The 23,742-nt window shown below is 33.5% G+C and overlaps 3 protein-coding genes across 7 annotated transcripts; 2 read left to right on the top strand and 1 right to left on the bottom strand.

The window, feature by feature from the left end:
• Nucleotides 1–1,315: 1,315 nt before the first annotated feature.
• LOC118054333 (serine/threonine-protein kinase Nek6) lies at nt 1,316–6,160 on the top strand. Of its 2 annotated transcripts, none has more exons than XM_035065872.2 (13): nt 1,316–1,928; nt 3,084–3,150; nt 3,262–3,327; nt 3,475–3,521; nt 3,835–3,880; nt 3,988–4,068; nt 4,148–4,190; nt 4,277–4,326; nt 4,480–4,561; nt 4,648–4,697; nt 4,785–4,858; nt 4,943–4,994; nt 5,076–6,160. In XM_035065872.2, exons 1-13 carry the CDS (start codon nt 1,810–1,812, stop codon nt 5,976–5,978), a joined length of 1,680 nt encoding a protein of 559 aa, XP_034921763.1. In that variant the 5' UTR covers nt 1,316–1,809; the 3' UTR covers nt 5,979–6,160. The 2 variants fall into 2 exon arrangements, with proteins under 2 accessions (XP_034921763.1, XP_034921764.1); XM_035065873.2 differs by lacking the exon at nt 1,316–1,928 and adding an exon at nt 3,620–3,702.
• Nucleotides 4,815–9,736, bottom strand: LOC118054334 (cytochrome c-type biogenesis protein CcmE homolog, mitochondrial). 3 transcript variants are annotated; one of them, XM_035065874.2, is made up of 2 exons: nt 8,852–9,736; nt 4,815–5,174 (listed from the first exon to the last, which is right to left on the bottom strand). In XM_035065874.2, exon 1 carries the CDS (start codon nt 9,634–9,636, stop codon nt 8,860–8,862), a length of 777 nt encoding a protein of 258 aa, XP_034921765.1. In that variant the 5' UTR covers nt 9,637–9,736; the 3' UTR covers nt 4,815–5,174; nt 8,852–8,859. The 3 variants fall into 3 exon arrangements, with proteins under 3 accessions (XP_034921765.1, XP_034921767.1, XP_034921766.1); XM_035065876.2 differs by lacking the exon at nt 4,815–5,174 and adding an exon at nt 7,552–7,967; XM_035065875.2 differs by lacking the exon at nt 4,815–5,174 and adding an exon at nt 7,552–7,902.
• Nucleotides 9,737–12,195: 2,459 nt separating this feature from the next.
• Nucleotides 12,196–17,716, top strand: LOC118054332 (zinc transporter ZTP29). 2 transcript variants are annotated; one of them, XM_035065870.2, is made up of 12 exons: nt 12,196–12,443; nt 13,517–13,575; nt 13,857–13,949; nt 14,052–14,141; nt 14,262–14,343; nt 14,548–14,603; nt 15,411–15,467; nt 16,033–16,073; nt 16,844–16,911; nt 17,003–17,059; nt 17,155–17,272; nt 17,374–17,716. In XM_035065870.2, exons 1-12 carry the CDS (start codon nt 12,380–12,382, stop codon nt 17,417–17,419), a joined length of 831 nt encoding a protein of 276 aa, XP_034921761.1. In that variant the 5' UTR covers nt 12,196–12,379; the 3' UTR covers nt 17,420–17,716. The 2 variants fall into 2 exon arrangements, with proteins under 2 accessions (XP_034921761.1, XP_034921762.1); XM_035065871.2 differs by lacking the exon at nt 13,517–13,575.
• Nucleotides 17,717–23,742: the final 6,026 nt, after the last annotated feature.

Genomic DNA, 23,742 nt, shown 5'->3' with positions numbered 1-23,742 from the left:
AATAATTAACACTTTTCAGCAAACAAATAATACCACTAAAGGTTTCTTTTAATCCCAGTTCAATGGTTCTTGTTTTATTGCTATTAAAATCTTATTTATGAAACTCAACCATCGATTTTAAACCTCAACCAAATCAGATTTTATAAAAACAATGTAAAAAATTTAACCAAGTATGATCCTATTTTTTTTAATTTTTTAAAAAATTTGATTACGAGTTAACCCGCACTATTCATAAATTAAATTTTATAGCCTATGGTTACCGAATCAGGTTAAATGAAGAATAATTAAAATGAACTTACACTGATAGCATACACCAATAAATTATTATAAAAACTCAAAATTCAAAGTCTATATTTTTTTTAATTATTATTATTATTTCAGCTGCTTGATTGACCATTATGGGAAGAATTCCTGGAGGTGTGGCGTGTGAATCCAAGCATGGGTACAAAAAGCTATGGCCCTACCACATGGATGAACTATGAAGAATTAACAAGATTGAATTGATGTCAAAATGCATGGGTACAAGAGAGACTTTTCAGCTCATTAAAACCTACAAAACAGTGTAGATAATGCAGCCATGGAGGGAAGAAAAAACAACAGCCTAGGCATCCTGTTGTAGCCCAGATAAGAAGAAAAAACTTGGACAAACCAAAAAAATGCCCCCTAAATTTTGGATCAGTAACAATTTTATCCTCAAACAAATTTTTGTGTCCATCTTGATTCCTCAATTAGAACTTCCGGTAGAGTACTTATTATAACATTTCTTACAAAAACAAATTTCATTTTCAAGAAAAAAAGTATGATTTGAAAGGCCTCCATAATCAAATGCGGATGAAAAGGGTTGGTTGAAAATATATTAAGATATAAAATTACAGTAATTAAACTCGATTCGAGTTATAAATCGGATAAATTAACTCGAGTTTAATTTTTTAAAGTCAAAATGATATTGTTTTAACTTAAAAAAATTATAAAAAAATTTAATTTTTTACTGGGTTTTGATCATGTTAAATATTAACTTATCAGGTCAACTCGATCAGCTCTTAGTTGATTTTATTTGAACACCTAACCTCGATCAAGGTGTGAATCAGTCAGGTTCCAAACTGACCTGAAAGAGCCGAGTTTAATAATTGGGTATAAAAATGATATAAAAATCTGTTGAGGCTATCTATGTACTCAGACACATTTTTAAGTTTGTCAAAAGATGTTTGATTTATAGAATAAACCTTTAGTTGATAGGACAGTGACCCACCAACCACTCATGGCAGTAATGATATGCTGGGAGTCCCAAAATGCAAGTAAGGCTATGCTTTCTTTTCTATTTCAAAACTGTGGTTGGCATACCTGTCACGGTTGGAAACTAAACTTTTGCCTCAAATTTGGTCCTCCTTTTGAATTTAAAATTAACATTCAACATGTTCAGTTTCTTTCCTTGCACATTTTTCTTGAGCTCAGATGACAAGTCAGGATTCTGTTTAGAAGGGGGTTTTTTTTTTTTAACTCTTTATGGGGTAATTCTTGAGCAGTTCTGTGTGGTGTAAATGCAGAATTTATAGCACTGTCTTCATGGTTGTAGCATGATTCTTGTTTTGTGATCTCTGAACCACACAGCTTATACCGTGACATTGTCCTCTGCAAACAGTTAATGTTTCTGTTGTGGTCTTGAATTCAGTTTAATGGTGCTTGTAGCCATTTAATGTTCTGGCTTGCTTGACATGTAGCAGTCAATGAGGTGCACAGGCTGGAGAGGCCAGTGGATAATTGGATATATAGCTTAAAGTTGTGTTGCTTTGCTCAGCATTGAAGTTGGTCATGGAGACTAAGAACAAAGAAATGGTATCAAAGATGGATGATTATGGAGTTATAGAGCAAATTGGAAGAGGAACTTTTGGAGCTGCATTTCTTGTTCTTCATAAATTTGAGAATAAAAGGTAAGGAGTTTCTCTGCCAAATCTTCCTTGCAGTTAAATTTCCTCAGGTATTATGTTTGTTTCTCTTCGCGCTTCAAAAAGAGGGGTCACTAGAAGAGAACTCCCCCCTGCAAGTTAAGGAAAGGGGTAGCCTGATGGGCTCAATTTGAGTCCTGTCTTGCTCCACTAAGAAACAGAAATAAAAAGGAGAGAAGAAGAAGATACTTGGGAAGGATACAAGGGACTAAAATTGATCATTTTTTTCTTAATATTATGCAGCTTTTCTGTGAAAACTGAAGAGCTGGATGTTAATGTGGATGCCTTGCGAGGGTTAGTTAATGGCAGATAAAGTTCTTAGCTCTGCCCTTAGAGAGATAATTGAAAGGATCAGTCACTTGTTTATTAAGTGTGATTAGGCCCACATATTTCATGTATTTCCTCCTGCTCTAATTGTTACAGAATAAACATGCTTTTGCCGTATAAAGCTGTTTTGAGAAATCTGACATGGCAAATGATCCAGCTTTGCCAAGTTATCTTGGAAGATTTACTGTCAGAAAATTATTGTTGGAAAAACTAATATGTGGATCAAAATCTATTTTCATGTGAAATGTCTCATGGAACTTCGAACACTAGTCTAAGCAGGGCACGAATCATAATCGATATTCACATACTGAATATATTTGAATTGCAACGTTCGATACCTTTCAGAGTATGGAGGAGTTTTTGGTTTTCCTACTTGAATGCGAAATTCCTTAGAAAAGTTTACGAACACTTTTATTCTCTCTCTTCTTCTCAAGTTATAGAATTTTTGTTTGAATTATATAAATAGTGTTTGGTTACTATCTCCAAATAAAAAAAACAGAAACAGTGAGGACATAAAAACATGTTCTTCTGTACCTCATAGACTAATTTATTTTATCTATCTATCTGTCTCTGTCCCTCCAGCTAAATATGTTTTTATCCCTTTTGTATGTCTTTTTTATATTAGAACACTAACCAAATGCAACTCTAATGTTCAGTTTGTGTTGAAGATAACTTCCCTCCCCCCCTTTCCATTACATGGGATCATGATCCATGTTGATCCATCATGGGTGACATGGATCCATAATCCATTTCCTTCATTAACTATGTTTGGTTACAGTACACTGTTAAATGAAATCTACCTGTATTCTGTAGGTATGTATTGAAGAAGATTCGTTTGGCTAAACAAACAGAAAAATTCAAGCAAACAGCATATCAAGAGGTTATCATCAGCCTCCAGAAAACTGCTCAATTCACCATTTACTCAACTCTGCTATCTTTTCATGCATTGCACTGAGGAATATAACTTGGTTACTGATGGTATATGATGCAGATGAATTTGATATCGAAGCTGAATAATCCCTATATTGTGGAGTACAAAGATTCATGGGTGGAAAAGGTACCCCTTTAGCAATCTGCTATTGTTTACACTGGTTTTACCTCACAATTGAGGGGGGAAGGAAACAGAAGAAGGAAAATTTATTGAGCAAATCATCCCTCCCAAGTACCAAAAATAGTATCATTACTCTCTGCCTATGTTTTACAGGAATCCTATGCATGCATCGTGACAAGTTACTGTGCGGGAGGAGACATGTAAGTTACTTTAGTATAAAAATTTGAGTTCAATCTTGAATTGGCATGTAAGATCCTAGATATTTCAAAGTGTGTACTGAAACACACATTGCCAATAGGGTTTTGCTAGGTGCGGTTGCGACTGCGTGGTTGCACAGATCCCCACCATCTGTGCACAGTGTGGACGACAGAGATCCATGCAGTAGTAGCTACTGCCTTGCCATGCATGTTGATTTTTTATTCAATGCTTGAACCAGACTCAATTTTGTGAATTTCCTACTTATGGAAACCTATATCCTTACCTTCTATGCTTAACCTGATATTGTTGCTACAGGGCTCAGAAGATAAAGAAAGCTAGAGGGACGTATCTTCCTGAAGAGGTAAAGAACACGTGGAATATCTGCAAGAAACTAAAGTCCTTTGTGACAATTTTCTTTCTCGTGCTAGTTTTCCATCTAATTCAAATTATTTTCCAACTCTACTCCAGAAACTCTGCAAATGGCTGACACAGTTGTTGCTTGCTGTGGACTACCTCCACTCCAATCGTGTCCTTCACAGAGATTTAAAAGTATGTTTCAGTAGCAATTTTCATTTGAAAAAACTTGTTCGTAACATCATTCTGATATGAATCCACTCTCCAATGCCAGTGCTCTAACATATTCCTGACGAAAGATGGCAACATCCAGCTAGGTCAGGATGCAATTACTCAGAACTCTTTTAACATTTTATTTGTTTCAATTGCACAGAAACTGTATTATCTCACAGTACATGTCCAGGTGACTTTGGACTTGCAAAATTGTTGAACAAGGAGGATCTTGCATCCACGGTAATGGTTCAATTATCGATCTGGTCCGATTGTGCCAAGCTCCTATGTATTGCTAGTTCTGCCATTGGTGGCATAACAAAGAGGATCATTTGTTTATCTGAACTTTCCTGGGAAATGCTGACAGCTGACTAATACAGCTTGTTATTTCTGTAGATTGTAGGCACTCCCAACTATATGTGTCCTGAACTTCTTGCAGACATACCTTATGGCTACAAATCGGACATTTGGTCTCTAGGTAATGAAAATCCTGCTGACACATTTGTTAAATTTTCCAACCTGGTAGCATAATCTCTTGAGATCACATTTTCTATGATTTTACAGGTTGCTGTATGTTTGAGATAGCTGCACATCAACCTGCATTTAGAGCTCATGTATGCGTCACATGACCTTGTTCGGACAAACATTAGACTTACTTTTTCTGATACATGGTCAATAACTTTTACTATGTTTATGCACAGGATATGGCTGGACTGATTAATAAGATAAATCGTTCCTCCATTTCTCCACTCCCAGCTGCCTATTCCTCCACATTGTAAGTCATACTCTCTGTAACCTCTTAATGCATATGCACTATATCAAGGAAAATACAACTGAGGGATTAGCTTCTTATCTGCAGAAAACAGTTAATCAAAACCATGCTGAGGAAGAGCCCAGAACATAGACCAACAGTAAGTCTGAGATGCCCTTGCTGCTTCTCTTCTCTTATTACAAAAGGTTATTCTCATTAATGTTTGCGTTGTCCTAATTAGGCTGCAGAGTTGTTGAGGCACCCCCATCTGCAGCCATATCTTGCTAAATGCCAAAATCTATCTCTCGTGTTCCTCCCTGTAAAGTCCGAATACAGCTTCCTGGATAAACCAAAAGGAACCCGGTTACCTAACAAGTCTAGTGTTCAAAAGAATAACGTAGGTTTGAAAGCAAGTCCATCAAAGGGGTGCAGATGTTTTAAGCAGGATGCTTTTGAACAAAAAGTAGCAGCCAGTGATTTGTACAACAGTGCAGAACAAACCGAAAGTGCCAACTCTGAAACCTCTTCAGCAGGTATTGCAAGGACTCACCCTGAAGACGAGAAGCCAGAAATTGCTTCTAAGAAGTCACAAACAGTCCAAGAGAAGCTCTGTGGAGTTGGACAAGCTAGCATGGAATTCAAAAATGCTAGTCTTGGGATTTGCAAAAGAAAGGAAAAGCTGTCTGAAGATTCAACAGGCCATGTTGGCCTTTCTGGTTACAAAAAGGCATCGGCATCCGCGATGGGTGACAAAACTGGACATGATATGGAATTGGAACCCGAATTCTGCAAACTCCCAGCAGTAACAGAAATGAAATCAACACCATCAAAACCGCCTTGCGGAAATGATGTTGGACGAAAGGAAATGAACAGAACCCCTAGTGACATCTCATTGATCAGTTCACTGACTTCCCTACATGGTGATGAAATAAAGATTGAATGGAATCCTCAGAGCCTGCAAAGGGCAGATGCACTGGAATCACTGCTGGAGATTTGTGCAAATTTGCTAAGACAGGAAAGGTATGAGGAGCTATCAGGAGTACTAGGACCCTTCAGCGAAGAAGCTGTGTCATCAAGAGAAACAGCAATTTGGTTGACAAAGAGCCTCATGAAACTCAACAAAAATGGCAATGGAGCAGTTTAGCAACACGAGATTCTGATGACTTAATTGGCTAATTTAACTTGATCTGACACGGAGAGTGTATACGGTAGATTGTCAATTGTCAAATTTCTGTCTTTTTTGTGGATGCTGACAATGCTCATTAAAGAGTTCTTCAAAAATGGGAAAGGAGCAGCTTAGCAACATTTGCTTGTTTCTTATAATCATGATTCGATCTTAACCCCCGACTTCATTTCAGCTCAAAATTATGGAGGAACCACTTTAAAAGACATATTATACAGGCAAGATCCTTTTCATTAATGTTGAAGATTGAATCTACCACTGCTAAGGTATCTCGTATCAAAAGAAATCATGATTACCTGCAGAACAGTTAGAATTTCGAGTCATAAAAAAGTCATTGATTTTTTTATCCAAACCGGACCATTTGAATCAATGCCAACCCCTAACAGACATTGCACTTAGATTGCTTGGTTATGACATTGAGCTTCTTTATTATAATTAGATATTGCTTAGTAACATAAAATAAAATGTCTTAAATCTCATGTCTCTAAAATTTTAACCTAATATAGCCTATCTAACTCCCATTTCTCGTACCGTAACTTATAGCAACAACGCGGATTTCCCTTAACTATGTACATCTGATAATCCAATGTCCATAATCACAAGCACATAAATCTGGAAAAACCAGCTATTCAATATTGCAAACCTAAAATAAACACCAACTGCTTCACTTGAAACATGGAGTAAGTTAGCAGTTCCAAGGCTGTGTTCTTTGTCATTTAAATTATGGCACCTTCATCGGCATTTTCTGATCATGCATCGCCGTGGGACATATGGTGGGTAGCCCCGTCACAGGGCGATGGATGCTGGGGCTGGATTTGTACAGGTGAGGAGTGACTTCATCTGGTATCTGTCTTTGCTATTTACATACGCTACTTCACTGCTTATTTGTACTTACCCTCATATAGTATGTCTTTGCTATTTATATTTCTTTCTTAGTAAAATATTTTGGACGTGTAATGGTTATAAGACCTGACCCAGAATCGATCCGGCTCGGACCTTGATCACGGAGTACAAGGCTAAAAAAAAGCTTCAAGCGATATCATTTTGGTTAGAAAAATGGATTTTTTTCACCAACTACACCCAGTTGAAACGTTGAAGTTCTGCCAATTGTAATGATACAATGACCATTCCTTGAATGATGTTTACCAATCACTCTGTTAGTGTACACGAGGAAAGAATACAGAAAATCCAGAGAAAACTGCATACCAAACTTCCTCCACAACACCCAAGGGCAACATGAATTCCCTCACCTGAATATCTATCAATTTGATTCCAACTACCCACTGTTAACCTAATGCTCATGTACCATATGGTAGCATTTGGTTACTATATCAAAATAGAAGAGATGGACACAGTGAGGATAGAGAGGACATGTCCCCTTGTCCTTACTGTTCTGAAAGAGTATAAATTCACTCCAAGAACTATCCTAGAAACAGATTTAATTTATGTCATTGTCTTCAAAAACAACATGTTTTTGTCCCTTCTATTTTCGGATACTAAACAAACACAACCTATAGATGACAAGCAAGTTGGCGAGAAAGAAAAACAAATAAAACCATGCTCATTAATCAAATAACACCATTTTTTTCAAAATTCAAAGAAAACTACTTATGCACCACCTCTATACAAAGTCATGATCCACTAAATATCTGAACTTTCAAGCAATGCCCGTCAATGAACAATCAATGATTTGTCTCCTTCGTAGACTCAGCAAGCCTAGTCTCAATAGCAGCCATAACCTCATTAAGCATAACCTCAATAGCTGCCATAACCTCATCATTAAACATTATACTTCTCATCATTCTAAGCCAAAGCTGACAAAAGAGTGATATTCCCCACTCTTGAACTTGCCAACAATACCACCATTTATGTCATTGTTCTGAGCCTAGGTATAAAGAAACAAATATACCAGTTTCAAATTGTGTTTCCTGGTATGAGCATGTATATGATCTGCAAACCCAAATTAATGACTGATCTCAAAACCTGCTGATGAAACTATCTGAAATTCAGGTTTCTGGACAAAAACTGACACCATCATCTCTATGAGAAACTCAACAGCAACCACTGCAGTAATATGTTTCTAAACCAAATACAGCAAACCATATCTATGAATGTCCTGAACTTCCAGTGAGGCAGAAGCAAAACTATAATGGCATGATTTAACTAAGATTTTATATATATATATATATATATATAAAATGACTTGCAAAAACAATTTGGGAATGCAAAAAAGGAAGCTTCAATAACAGTCATTGTAGTCGAGTTGTTTGGTCATTGTTTGTATGATGAACTAAGAAACCTATTCATTTCCCCTAATTTTCAGCAGAAAAACTATGATTCCACTCTAAAATCAGGAAGGAGTTCCATCCGAGATGGACTGGAATCATGGGCTCAACTTTTATCAGCCATACATGCCACAGAAAAATCAAATATCGAAACATTGGGAAAAAAAATCCATAACAGAAACATTAGCATAATTATTGAAAACCAATTCACGCTCATCGATCCACAAGCACATTCATTCATTGATGGAGTTTATTCATTATTGCATTAAAGTGAAAGATTATTCATAAATCAATATGCAATTACAAAAGTTGCCGCCTCAATTGCTCAAATTCCCTCTCCCTCAAAATCCAATAGCTATCTATCCTCTCACCTCAAAACAATGCATAGATAGATCCGAGCAATGTATTGATAGCTCCCAATTAAATTCCTCCCATTTCATATATATTCTTATCACTAAATATCAGATAACATCCGATCAAATACACTACATTACCAAAAACAAGTATAAATCATAGAATTGGTCAAAAAAAAAAAAAATTGAATCATACCCATGATTTCACTTCTTCTTCTCAGCTCCACCTTCCCCAACTTCACCAGCCTCGATCAACTTCTTATTCCTCTCAATCGCGGCCGCAACTTCTTGAGGCATATACTTCTCATCATGCTTAGCCAAGACCTCAAACGCCTTAAAATAACACTCTCCACTCCTCGCCTTCCCAGAAACATTCTTCAACCCAACTTCCTTCCTCACCTTATCATCCAATTCCTTCATAAACCCTTCAACAACAACAGAATGTCCTTCTCGAAACAAATCAGGCAAGGACCCTTCATACTTAACTAAAATATCTGTAATCAAATCAGTGACAACGAATTCCATTTCAGGACTTGATAACGGATGAACTACGCTACCTTCAAGGACTAAACCACCTAATCGGAACTTGTTCTTTGATGGGTTGTTGTTGAATTTCTCAACCGCATCACTTGGTGTTACGTAAAAGACTAATTGATCTTGAAAGTTGTTAAGCACTATAACGATGAAACCTGCTATGCAGCTGAAGGTTAAGGCGTAGGTCCAGAGACGACGGTTTTGGAGTTGGCGGGCTCGAGCTCCGATGTCAACTGGTTTGGGGCGGGTGGGGCTGTGGCGGCGGGAGGTGGAGAAGAAGCGGAGAGTGGAGAGAGAATGGAGATCCGAGAGGGAGGTGAGGATTATGGGTTTTGATTTGGTGGAGTTGTGGAAGAGAGCGGTGGCTGTTGTAGTGGTTGTGGTGGCGGGGATGCGGTGGAGGAAGTGGGAGCGGAGGCGGATGATGGAGGAGAGGCGAGAGGACATTTTGTTGGAAGGGACTGGGCGATTGTTTCTCGGGAAAGTGAGAGAGAAAGTGGGAATTGGTTGCGTTTTCTATTGAGTTGGGTTTTCAAAAGGGTTTATGGAAGGGAAAAATCAAATGAAGCCAGGTCAATCACGTCGTCTTAATATTTAACCCTTGAATTAATCATATTATAATTATTTTTATTTAAAAAAATGTTAAAGTTTTTTTTATTTTTTATTAAATATAAAATATTCTTAGCATAAAATTTTGAATTTTTTTATTGTAATAATCACTAATTTTTCTTTTTGATGGAAATAATAATTATTAATTAATCCTAACAATTTATATAATATAAATAAACATCCATAAAAATTCTACTTATAAGTTTGTGGAACCCGCGCATAATTTATATAATTGTGTTTAATTAAAAAAAGATATAAAAAATTATAAAAATATATTTAATTAAAAAGATAACAATATTAAATAAATTTATATTTGTAATAGTTTTGAAGTAAATTTTCATTTTTTTAAAACAAGACATACATTTTTTTAATTTCAAAACAATAATCAAAAGTTTTTACTTAATAACCATATAGTAAAATTGTTATAATAACTATATAGTAAAATAATATATCAAAATTACCTAGTAATATTTTCATAAATGAAAATATACCTTGGATAGTTCCTCTTATTGCATATCTCAAAGTCTAGAAACCACATCAAAAGGCCAAAAACTCAGAAGCCCGAGCCATACAATTAAGACAAAAAGTTGAAGGCGAACATGTCCGAATGTTGAAAAGGCTTGAGAAGGGAAAATAAAAAATGACAAGGGTATACATGTAATTTCAATTTAACATTAATGGGACGACATTTTCTAATTTTAATTCAATTTTGTATATCTTATAATGTCATTTATTTTGTTTCTTAATAAACGGTTTCGAATAAATATTTTGCAAGCCAAATGTTAAATAATTATGCTCATTTTTTTTTTACAACTTTTGTTGTATTTTATTAATTTTTTTTAATCTAATTTTCTAATCATTATTATTAAAGTTGGCCTAACTTAGTAGGTTGATTGATAAATTCATAATTTAAAATCTGATTTAAATCAAGTTTTAATCTAAACCAGTTTTAATATTGACTAAACTAAATTAAATGATATGGTGAGTTGATCCTCGATACAATTGATCTGACCAAGCTCAATCCAAAAATAATTAGATCAAAATAAAAATTGTTTTTTTTAAATAAAACTTTATTTGTTTAAATAAAAAAAATGATAAATATATATTTACTCAATAGCTCAGAGGTCGACTCAAACACAATAATTTATAGTGCTATACTTCTTATCTTATTTAGAGGTTGTGTCAAAAAATGGTCACGTTTTCTTTTTAAAATGGGTTTTTTTACTCGAAAATACATCAAAATTACTTTTTATATCAGCACATCAAAATGATATATATATATATATAATTTAAAATTTAGGAATAACACGGTTTGAATTGCAGCTCCAAACAAGTTTTAGATTTCTAATCTTTCAAATTTTCATTTGAATACTAGCTATTGCAAATTAAATTATATTAAATTGATATTAGATGCAATAAAACATTAGGCTAATATATTATATTGCCCTCAAAACCTTGGCCTTGCTCACAATAATGTTTAGAATAATGTCTGGATTGCTTTTCAAAGTTTGAGACATGATATAAAGTGAAAAATGCTAATTATTTGTCAGAATTTCAATTTTTTTTATTTGTCTAAGAATTTTTTAGAACGTGGTTTGAAATTCCTTGAATCATATATGAAAACTAAATATTTTTTAAATTAAATTTTAAATAAATAATTTACATTTGAATAATTATAATTGTATATATGATAAATATTTTTATCCAACTCCTCTTAATTTAAAATCCAAAACAATAGATTAAAATTAAATTTGTTTACTATTAAAAATATAAAAATATGTTTCCTAGTTGTTACTGTACTTCCAAAAACTTTGAGAATAGAATAATTATAAAAGTAAATATATGACAACGTTTGAATTATAAGGATAAATTCAGGTGAATTCTATTTTTTTTAAAATATCAAAATAATATTATTTTAATATATTTTTTAAAAATATTAACAAGTTAAGGATTGTATTTTGACTGGATTAGACCCGAGTTAATTACCATATTAACCTAAAATTTTTAATTAGATCAATCAAGGTTTTTTTTTTTTTATATATATTTTTCTTTGATTTAGATTGCTCTGGATCAATCGATTCTATATAAATTTGATAGCCCGTTCAAGTTTTGTAATTATGTTAAAGAGTATTTACTAAGTAACATTTAATTTAATTAATATGTAATTCTATTTTCTATTAAAAAATGTGGTAATAAGTTAGTTAAAATGAATGTTTATGAGTGTGGTAAAATTCATTTTTTATTTAAAAATATATTAAAATAATATTTTTTAAATTTATTTTAAAATCCGTACATTATAACAATTTAAAAATATTGTAAAATATAATTTTAAAGCTTAAAAAAAATTTAAAAGTCTTAAAAATACAAAGTTTTACCGCATGACAAACAGATAGACGGTTGAGTGAGGAAACAGTACTTCCTTGAACATTTCTTGTTCCTTTCTCTCAAACCATCCCTTTCTTTGTCCTCTTTATATTCTTTTCCTCTAAGCACAATCATTCCTTCAGTGGAGTGGTTATATAAACTAGCTCTAAATAGTACTTGGGTCATTGTCATATACAGAAAAGAAGCATCTCTTTCAATGGATTCTCAGGTCATGGTAGCTTTGGCTCTGTCTCTTGTGGGTGGATTAAGCACTTCTATAGGTAAGTTATATATAAAGCTTGCAACTTTTTATGTTTTCTATGATTGGTTGGTTTCAAAATTCTTGTTTTATTTGAAAATTTTAAGATACCATGATTAAGGATTTTTCTTTTTGTGCTGATATGGTTGCGTACGTAGTCTTTTTTAGGTTCTTGATGTTTTCACGTTGTGGACTTTGTTTTACTATCATTTGTTTTTTTTAATGGAAATATGATGTGGGGTTTAGTTGGTTCATGGTTTTTCATGCATTTTTACTATAATGTGGAAGACACTGTTGTGTTAGCTGGTTTAAATTGCAGTTTTTTTTGTATTATAGTCGGATTAAATTTGGTCCTGATTGCTCTTGCTCGTGGACTGGTTTCTTGAATTGTAACAAGAAGAAGATTAAAATTCAGGGATGTTAATTTAGAAGTTGATTGAGAGTTTCTGGCTATGTATAATGAAGACTAGTGATTGAACTGATAAATGGAGGAATCCTTTTTTTGGTAAGATGATTGTTGAGGAAAAGACAATGATTTTTTTTTTTTAATTTCAAGGAAAAGAAGTAAATCCACTAGCCTTAATTCTTAACAATTTCTGTTGAAGATTAGAAAGTTGCCTAATTACTTGGTCTAGTGTTAGAAGCTCATGTGAAGAGGCCTATAAAATTTACTTGCCTAAAGTTGCCTGGAATCCATAATTTTCCAAACACAAAAGGCCCTATAAAATTTATCAAATCCTCAGCACCCGCTACACCTCCTACGTCCTTAGCACTCATATTTTTCTATATTCTTAACGTTTTGGTCTGAGTGAGAGCATCTCCACGGACACTTTCATGATTTTTGTGCTTGGCGTCTCTGTTTTGGGTGGTTCGAGTACTTCACTCACTTAGCAAAGAAAGACTTGTCTACATGAATATGGCATGAAATTCAAATATTACTATTGACTACTTGTTTTACTCTTCTAGTTTTGATGTCCTGTTTGCTTACTGAGGTGTGTTTTTGATGCTCACTGACTTTGTGTATGGACACCAGTTTTTCTTGTTTACTATGCTTAACACATTTGACCTATCCATAACTCTTGGACTATGAAACAGGTGCACTCTTTGTAATTCTTTGTCAGACTCCCAATTTGAAGATGCTTGGGTTATTACAGGTGGTTTTTGGAAGTTGATGTCTCCATATGATAAAAGCTGTTTTGTTTTTGCCCTTCTTTATTGCTTCTTCTTCTCACAAGAAAAGAACGCCACCTTTTAGTGTTTTATCTACCTATGAAAGGATAGTGGCTAATTAATTTCCTGTGTCTGCTTAATTCTGGTATTAGTACATGCTTATGAGAAAATGCTGTGGCATGGAGTTACCATGAATGATCCTAATATTGTATTAAACTCCAGGGGAAAGTGTTTGCATTAACACTTTCTGAGTTTCTCTATGCAGGGTTTTGCTGCAGGCCTGATGCTGTGCATATCATTCCTTGATCTTGCTCATAATGCTATCAATTCAATTGGATTCTTAAAAGGCAACCTCTGGGTTAGCTATATCTTTCCTTTTCTTCATTGAATTCAAATTTTATTGCTTACTAGACATTATTTATTCATTTATACCTGTCATTTTTTTTCCTTGATGGTACAGTTTTTTGGAGGTGTTGTATTCTTTGGTATCATCGCCAATTTTATCCCAGAGCCAACACTTACCTCAAGCTTAGATGTTAAAAGTAAAAAGGTTCTGGATGATACATTTTCCTAATACTTAATTGTTTTGTCACTTCAACAATGGCTGCTTTTCTATGCAGCTAGAATATTAGAAGGTAACGTGACAGTTTGGAACTTTGTTTGGTAACAGAAAAATGGTGACCAAGGGGGAAAGGACATTATGAAAAAGCATCGTCGTCAAGTTTTGTTCAGTGGAATTATCACTGCAATAGGTATGACTGACCTTCCCTGGTCCTATTCTATCACTCTCTAACTTCAATTTTGCTTGCTTGTGCTCGTTTTTTTTTTTTTTTTTAACTAAACTGGTAAAGATACCAGGGCCCCAAGAGTTGGAAACAGTAAATTTAATACCTTTTAGTTGGAAAAGTTCATAAACTAGTCTGTTCAGATTGAATCTTGTCTTTCATGAACTGCAGGAATAAGCTTGCATAACTTCCCAGAGGGAATGGCAGTGTTCCTTGGATCACTTAAGGTAGCATTTGCCTTATTTATATTTCCTCTGTAGTGTTGGTATTCTGTTCGGCTAAAATATATATGCATACACAGATTAAAGTCTAGTACTCTTGTCACTCTTAAAATACACCTGTCTTGAATGAAACTCACGCATCAAAGCTTCATCCTGAAAACAGAAACACGAAGGGTTTTTCTTAAAGTCTTAATACATGATTGTTTAACAAATTGGAGCTTGTTCAATTCAGCACCATGTTTACTGTTTAATTTCTTGAAGAAAAAGACTTGTTTCTTTAATGATATTTTTACCTTCTGTAGTATCGTGGGTTGCATTTGCATGCCATTTTACTTGTGCTTCCTGTGCTAAGAAGATTGTTTATTTGACTTTGGTATGATGAAGACGAGAAAAGCAAACCATTCAGTCGTACTATTACTCAATGGCACCAAAACAAGGAGTTTAGTTCCATTTTTTAGAATCTTTTTACGAACAAATTATAGTCCACATATGAAAGAATCAAATTTGTTGCTTCTCAGTATACTATTATGAATTGACGAATCACAATAACCAAGGATCTTTGGTTAAGATGTCGTAGTCTCTTATGTTGCCTTCAGTCACAACCCACTTCAATACTTGTTGGTTCCTGGATGCAACCAATTTGGTACCACATGGTTTTAGAAATTAATCTTAGTATGCATGTTATTTCCATTAAATACAATTGTCAACTGGAAGCTAACAATGATTGTTTTAATCTCGGGTCTTGAGATCCAGAAGCTATTTTCTTATTCTTTGGTAAGTCAATTGTAATCTTCTTTTATAATTCTATTTTAGGGCCTCCGTGTTGGTATTAATTTGGCTGTGGCAATTGCTTTGCACAACATTCCAGAGGTATGCTTACACATGCTATCAGTTCTTCAAAGAGGTTGCTTTCTTCCTGAATGAGAGTTGGTTCCTTTAAACTTTGAACATTTTAAGTGCCAATTATTTATGGATTTTAATACAAAAAAATTGAGAGGATGTGTTCTGCTGCCAGCATTAATGGGAGTTAATTGTGTTTTTCTTGCCTATAGACATAATATGCAATTTATCTTATGATAAGATGTGTCTAGGCGCAGTGGATATGTTTGGTTTTCATTTTGAAAGTTCCATAATGTCGTGCTTGAGAAGGTTATTTTCTGCGGTTGGACTGTTGTGCCAATTAATATCCAAAACCTTGTTTATCAGATTTTCCTGTATTTTGTTAATGCTTTTTCCCATCTACAAATATAAAATATGATGTTATGTGTTACTAGGTTAAAAAACCAGTTGAATCTAAAAGCTTAAATTGTTGAAGATATAATTTTAATTTATATTATACTCCGACAATCCTAACTTCTTTATGTTCATTTCCACAGGGTGTTGCTGTTGCACTACCTATTTATTTGTCCTAACTTTTTCATGTCTATTTCCACAGGGTGTTGCTGTTGCACTTCCTATTTATTATGCAACACAGAGGTAAAAATTTCCCAAGGCACTGCTCTATTCAGCTTTCTAAAGCAGCAGTAAAAACCCCTTTAGAAAGAAATGGTCCGAAGCATGTTTGCTGTGGAAGTAGCCTGAAATGGTACTTTATTGGAAATAAGAATCAACAAATAGGGAGGCGATTACTGGTGATAGTGGTGGAGATAATTGCCCTGTTGACTGTCTAGAATCTAGAGATAGAACTGTAGAGTGGCAGAGTAATGAATATAGAGGTCAGGAAGCTGTGCTGGAGTTTGAAAAATTTTTTTTTGGATATCCCAGGCACTGCTGAAGATGGTCAAGGTAGCAATTTTATTCTTCTACGTTATGTCCTCGTGTTGTAGCAAAATTTTAAAGGGAGTCAGAAATGCTGCTTTTTTATTGGGGTAGCATTAGTGCCTACCATAGTAGCCTGATCTATTCACTAACACTCTTGTTTGGCCTCCACGATCTTTCAATTCCTGAAGAAAGCAAGGATCTCAAATAAAGGAAAACAAAAAAGAAACCATAACCTGATTTTTGCACATATCATTTAATAGTATGATATAGTGCAGATGCACTCAACAATTTTTGGCTCCAGACTACTGGCTCCTGCCTAAGGGGTCGGAGTGGCTAGATATATAATAGCTACCCTTATTTATGTGACCACAGTGTTCTTCTGATACCTTTGGCTATATTGTTTTTGCTGCTATGTCAACAGAGTAGAATTTATTGTACTATACCCATAATATAAATTAACTTGTTAGTTTCTGTCCGCATTTCAGCAAGTGGCAGGCATTCAAATTAGCTACACTTTCTGGTTTGGCTGAGCCACTTGGTGTGGTGCTTGTTGGTATGTCAACTTCTTTTTATTGCTTATGTTGCTAAAGCATGGGAAGTCATTTAATTTCGACCAATAAGAATGTCCTTTTCCTTGACTGTAGCTTATCTATTCCCAAGCAGCTTGAGTCCTGAAATTCTTGAGGGTTTGCTGGGATCAGGTATGCAGTACCATTTATTTCTCAGTTTCTCCAGATGTTTGGAGAAAATCAATGTGCTACTTCAATCTCACCATAAATTTTTGTTGCATTTGCAGTTGGTGGAGTGATGGCTTTCCTCACCTTGCATGAAATGCTGCCACTGGCATTTGATTATGCTGGTCAGAAACAAGCTGTTAAGGCCGTGTTCTTTGGTATGGCTTTCATGTCTGCAAGGTAATAGAACTCAAACTATACATGATTCTGTTTCAAGATCTGGTATTTTTTTTTTTTTTTGTTAAATTATTTTTCTCACATGTATTCCTGCTGGTCTTCAGCCTGTATCTTCTTGAAATCAGCCTACCTGATGAGATGAGCTTGTAGCTATGGATCAGCCAAATCAACCTACATAACAATTTGTACATTCCCAAACTAGAGCACTAGGCCATCTTGCATGGTGCCCGCCTAATCTCGCCTTGACATCCTATAATTCGACCTCATCAGCAGGCCAAACAGGCAGCGTTATACTTACAGGAGATTACAGCAGTTTCCATCCTTAATCAATAACTCAAAATTGTACTAACCTTCTTACTTTAGTTAATGTGAATGTAAGTGGGCAAGAAGAGTTGACAAGTTGGGAAATTATGGATTGCATAATCTTCAATGAAGTTCATTTCATTATCTCAGTGTTGCTTCTCAGTGAGCTCCTATGTATTCTGCGTGATGCTTGCATGGAGAATAAGTGGTTTCTCGGCTGATTACATGCTGTAATTCTACAAATTGATCTAAAAGAAGAAGCCTTTTTATTTATTTATCAGAAACTGATATCAACCATTCTTTTTTCCCAACATTTCCTCAGAAAATCTAGAACATAGTTATTAAATCTATTAAATCTAGTTTGACGAGTTGACTTGTGTCTGTCTCTCAGCGCTAGAAATCATGTATAAAAATGGAAAGTCAATTATGTGACATTTTGTGATTTAGTTAAAATTTAGTTTGATTTTTTATAGATTTTTTCTTATTAAAACATGTTTTATCTTTAAAAAATTAAAACAACATAGATTTGATTAACAAATAAACTTGAATTAACTTCTCTAACCCCTGATTTAAGCATTGATCCGGGACATGGGATGGGCTGGATTTCATTCCCATGATTTAGACTCATCTGGGAACACAGCGGCATAAATAATTGGGAAAACAAGAACAAGAAAAGAAAAAGGAAGCAACCATGGATTTGGTGGGCATGGTCCCTAGTATTTGAGAAGAAGATTATGGTTTCTAGGAAATGTAAATCTTCAAACAAGCAATCATACAAACAAAGATCTCATCAAGAGATTCATGGGATTAGAGCTGTCTATTCTTGTCTCTCATTACAGGAGAAAAAGGTTGGCTTTTGACTGAATTGGCGAATTGAAAGAGGGGGGAATAGTACAAGGGCAGATAAAGAGACACGCACTTTACAGAAAAAGAGAGAAAAAGTGTATCATCAACTAAAGGAGAAACAAAAGAAAAGATCAAGTTTCATTTATGGGGAAGAGGAACACCATATCTAATACAAATTTTGATTGAATGTATTCACTAAAAAGTATACCATAAACTATATCATCCAGAAAAAGTAGTCAGCATAAGGATTCAGATTCATGATTTTGTGTCAATAATGATGAAACTGAACAAATGGACCCTTTGTTGTTGCATGGTAAAGCAGGATCCCAGGCTCCTCCCGGTGGCTCCCATCTCAACTCAAGTTATTTGAAAAATGTAGTGTGGTATATTGCCATGGCCATTTCTACTTGTTTAATTGAGATTAATCTTGAGTTTGGGATACATGCAAATGACTTCAAAGCTTGTGGAAAGCAAATAAGCTTACGAAACTTCAAAAGACTTTATACTACTTTTTTTTTTTTTTTTATCAAGGAGACTTTGATACAATATGTTAAATAATCACCTAATCTTAAAAACAATTGAATCTTAAAAGTAAAAGTATCATTGAAACAGTTTCCTTTCATCAGGAGTAAGTTTCTTTTTACTTAAGTTTTAAGCAAAATTTGCATTTTAAATGATAATATACATCCTTATAAACGTGATGTATTACCTAAACCTGATCTATTACCTGCTTCAATGCCTGGATCATGGGTTGATAGGTCAATTTAAATTAATTTGAAATAATATCATTTTGATTTTATTTAAAAAAGTTGAAACGATTTTGCTTTGAAAAAAAAATTAAAAATCAACCTGGATTTATATATATTTGTTTTGTGATACAGTGATGTGTTGCTGGTTTTGGGTCCAAGATTCGAGTCGTGACAATGGGAGCTGACCATAATAAAAACTCTAAACTCTTCTTTAATCCTTTAACCATCAATTTCATAATAAAAAACAATAAAAAAGAGAATCACTTACTTGTTTCTTTAACCCTTTTTCAAAACCCAAAAGCTTAAATAAGAGAAGCAAATTATTTGGTAATTTTCTTTTTAAATACTAAGGTTAGTTTGGGCTAGGGTTTGATGGGCCAAGAATATGGGTCTAAGACCTTACGTCTATCTAATATGTATTTATTTTTGTGATTCGACTTTTTTTCATCTTAAAAAATATCAAATTGATGTTTTTTTTAGAAATTTTTTGATAAGTTGATGTTAAAAAAAAATCTAGAAAAAAATTATTTTAATATATTTTTAATTAAAAAATAATTTTACAAAAAACACACACCATGTTATCAAACACACACCCAGTTTGGTGTAAAACCTACCTTGGAGTAGCTCCTAGGTCAACAAGTTAATCTCCTATATTAGGTTGAATTTAATAAGACTGCTAATATCAATACGAGGAAGAAGGAACACATTTGCTTTACCAATCACACCAAGAATATTAAAGCTAGAAATCTAAATTATTAGCAGAAACTTCTAAAACTAATTTTATAATCTTGTATTATATTCTACGCAAGTGATGTCATTGCGAGTTCACATATATTGGTTTTAAGATAAAGTGAATCATTAATCAATTTTAATGAATCCAAATCAAGAAGCTACATCTCGATCCAATCCAAAAAAGTAACAAATTTTGCTAGGCATTTACTCTCGAATTACTTGGCAACAATCATGATGTCAGGGCAGGCATTTCACTCCTGCAACCTCATAAAGCACTTGTATGATTGCTTGTCCAGTATGCAACTAAGATTTGCCCTTCAAGAATTTTCCTGTCTTGTTTCTAACTGAAAAAAAGGAAGATGGAATTCTCTCACACTTAGGGTTCATAAAAATGGCGAAACAAACTTCTCTCTCAAGCTTTTTTCTAGATTCTCCAACACTGAGACCCAGTTGGAGAATCTCCATAAACATCAAAGGAAACACAACGATTGCTAAAGGACATGGCTAAAGGCAAGCATATGGCATGTGTGATCATGACATTGAGAGAGAAGAGAGAGAGAGTCAGTCCAAAAGAAGAGTTTTTTTTTTTTTTAAATGATCATCGGGAAACTCGAGACCTTGGTTAAGCTAGGACAGCCCTCTGCCAGCTGACCTACACGCTTAGTTTCATGTTCTTTGACTATGGTTTTTTTTCCCTCTCACAATATAGTTTTTTCCAAGAAAGAAACTTATTTTTCTTTAAATTTGGTATTAGATATAAATGAATTTGAATCACATAGTTTCTAAAAGGATTAAAAAAAAAAAAGCACAGTCAAATCTTGAAAGGTCTAGTAAGCTTGGATTATGTTCTTTATTTCCCAATTTGTTTGATTTCCTCAAATGAAAACTGTTTTTTATTTTCTTTGTTGTATTGATTTTTTATTTTATTTACTGGTTTTTCACCCACATTAGATGACCAGCATAATAAAAACTATCATCTTTCATTAAAAAAAAGTTTAGCAAGCTTAACGACTTGGGTCAGAGAACATGAAATTCATTACGATTTTAAAGTTAAAAAAAATAATAAGTGAAGGGTAGTGTCTAATAAATGTGGTACTCAATTGGAATTTATTTGTTTTGAGGACCTTTTTGACAGATTATTATAACTGTAGATGAGAAGGATCTTTTACCTTTTTAATGTCGGCCCTGATTGAAATTCGCACCCTGAAAGAATTAATTACACAAATATTGATTTTTTTTAGTATTTTATTAAAAAATAAAAGAAAAATACTTATTCGTACACCTATAGAATATTTTATCCATGAGATTACTCTATAATTATTGGAAATTAAATACCCGTAAAAATTAATTTTAACTAATTAAGAAAGTATAAAAAAAACTATGCTTAAAATCATAGTTCTACTCTTATTTTTTCTTATAAATAATATTCTCAAACCAATCTATACATTAATTGAAAACTTTTTTCTAAGAATCATACGAATTCCTTCATCATATTTATCTAGCGGCAATAAAAAAATAAATTAATAAGATTTTATTAACATTGATTTCAAAATTTAAATTTAGAAAATTAAGAAAGAAAACAGGCCACTTTGACATTAAACCAACATTTGAAGTTTAGTTCTCCTCTTATTAATTATACATGAAAGAAGTAAAATCAATACTATGTCTTGACAGACTTTTATATTTCTTCCCGTGAGATCATGATTTCTTTGAAGTAAATTTTTAGCCATTTCCACAGTTAAGAAGTTAGGTAAAAAAAAAGAAAAAAAAAAACACGAGGATGGTAGTTTAACTAGTTAGATTCTGGATTTACTTCTAAAAGATTATCACTTCGAATCTAACAAACTTTAAGGCCATCAAAGGTTTACATAGTTATTAATTTCAGAATCTGTGGAATTAGTCGAGATACATGCAAGTTGATCCGAATACCTAAATTAATCTAAAAAAAAAGTTAGATAAAATAACTTTGTATAACCACACATAGCCTTCATCATATGAATTATTTGATTACATTTTTGTTCAAGATTTTTTTCAATTAGGTCATGTTGTAATATATCTTCACTCTCATCCTCTTTGGTACGTCCTTGCACATCAAACTCCTTTTCCTTTCAATCACATAAATACTTTTACCAAAGCCAGCCTTTAGCTTTAATCTCTACCATCACTCCATGCCACGCAAAAGGACTTTGGTTGGTGAAATAGTACAAAATATTGGACCGGTATGCATAATTAATTCGTAGGGGAAGTTTTGAAGGGAATAGTTACTGGGCTCAAAGGGGAATGAAAGTTTCGGGGAGAAATATTATAAATGAGATATTTAAAAATATTTAAGAAATATTTTTTATATGTGTTGTACAAGTGTGATTAATCTAATTATTTTTTATTTTGTATTTGGAGTGTTTTTTTTTTATTAAGTATAGTGGCAATCTTTATTTTATAAAATATAATAATAAATATATTAATTTTACTTGTTCTCAAGGGCTTTTTGATAAGTGGAGGTCTTAGGTTGATGTCCAAGTAGCCCTAAACTCTGAACAGCTGTACCACCAATTGTGATAGGATTGTCTTCAAAATTTCCCTTCAACCATCCTATTTTGGCAAGATATCATTTTTCCATAGATAGACTAATTTCTTACATTATACAAAATCCTATCCACCTCACGGGATCATAACTAGTCTTGTCTAGCCAAAATTATGAGTTTTATAAAAGTTATTAAACTTGATTTGTCCTATGATTTAGTCAAAGATCCAAATCATGAATAGAGTGAGTTAATGTATGTTTATTTTTGTATCTTCAACTGTGTTTGAATATGTTTTAAAAGTGTATTTAACTTGAGAAAACATTAAATTGAAGTTTTTAGTATTTTATGATGATTTTGATGTGTTAATGATAAAAATAAAAAAAAAATAAAAAAAATTATCTTAATGTGTTTTTAAGTGAAAAGTATTTTTAAAAAGAATTTGACATCTTAATACCAAAAACACACTTAATCTAGGTCAATTAAAATAAATTTATTTCATCTTTATATATAAAAATATCGATTAGGTCTTGTTTTCTTGAGTCATTTGGATTTGACCAGATCAATTCTCATATAATTTGTTCTAAAACTCATTTCAAGTTAAATTTTAAATTAACCCATCAAATTATACCGAATTTAATAACACAAAATTTTCTTTTTACCTCAACTCACTACAGAAATTACCTGCAAATAAATCCCCGAAAGGATAATTGCCTCTTATTGCATATATTGGTTGGAGAAGATCATGAGGCCAGAATAAGTTAAATAAATTGATGATATTTACTTTTACCTCGACTCACTGCAGAAATTACCTTACAAATAAATAGCCAAAAGTGTTCAAGTTACGTTCCTCTGGGATAATTGCCTCTTATTGCACGTATTGGTCAGAGAAGATAAGAAGAAAAGGAAAAAAATGAAAAGAAGTGGGGCAGGCCTTGTTTACATAGAACCATGAAAGGATCCATCATTTGTCCATGGCTAGATGACAGCTTGGTGACTTCATTAGCATAAAAATGATGGCTCGCTATGACAAGTCACTGAATAACAAAGAAAACAAGAAAAGAATCGCAATTTTGTTATTGGATTCATCACCACCTTTTCTTTTCTCCTCCTCCTCCTTTTTTCTCTTCACTCTCTCCTGTAGAATCTCATAATGTAGAGTGTAAAACCTATAACTACTTCAGCTCTGCCATTACTGAGGGGGAGAGAGAGAGAGAGAGAGAGAGAGAGATGGGAGATTTTTGGAGCAAAGGTGGTAGAGACAAGTACTGAAGAAACCCAACAGACATGGACTCTGACTAGTAATGTAGCATGACAAGACATG

This window comes from Populus alba, chromosome 3, assembly GCF_005239225.2.
Source record: "Populus alba chromosome 3, ASM523922v2, whole genome shotgun sequence".
Classification (NCBI taxonomy): domain Eukaryota; kingdom Viridiplantae; phylum Streptophyta; class Magnoliopsida; order Malpighiales; family Salicaceae; genus Populus; species Populus alba.
This window is presented reverse-complemented; position numbering and strand designations above follow the sequence as displayed.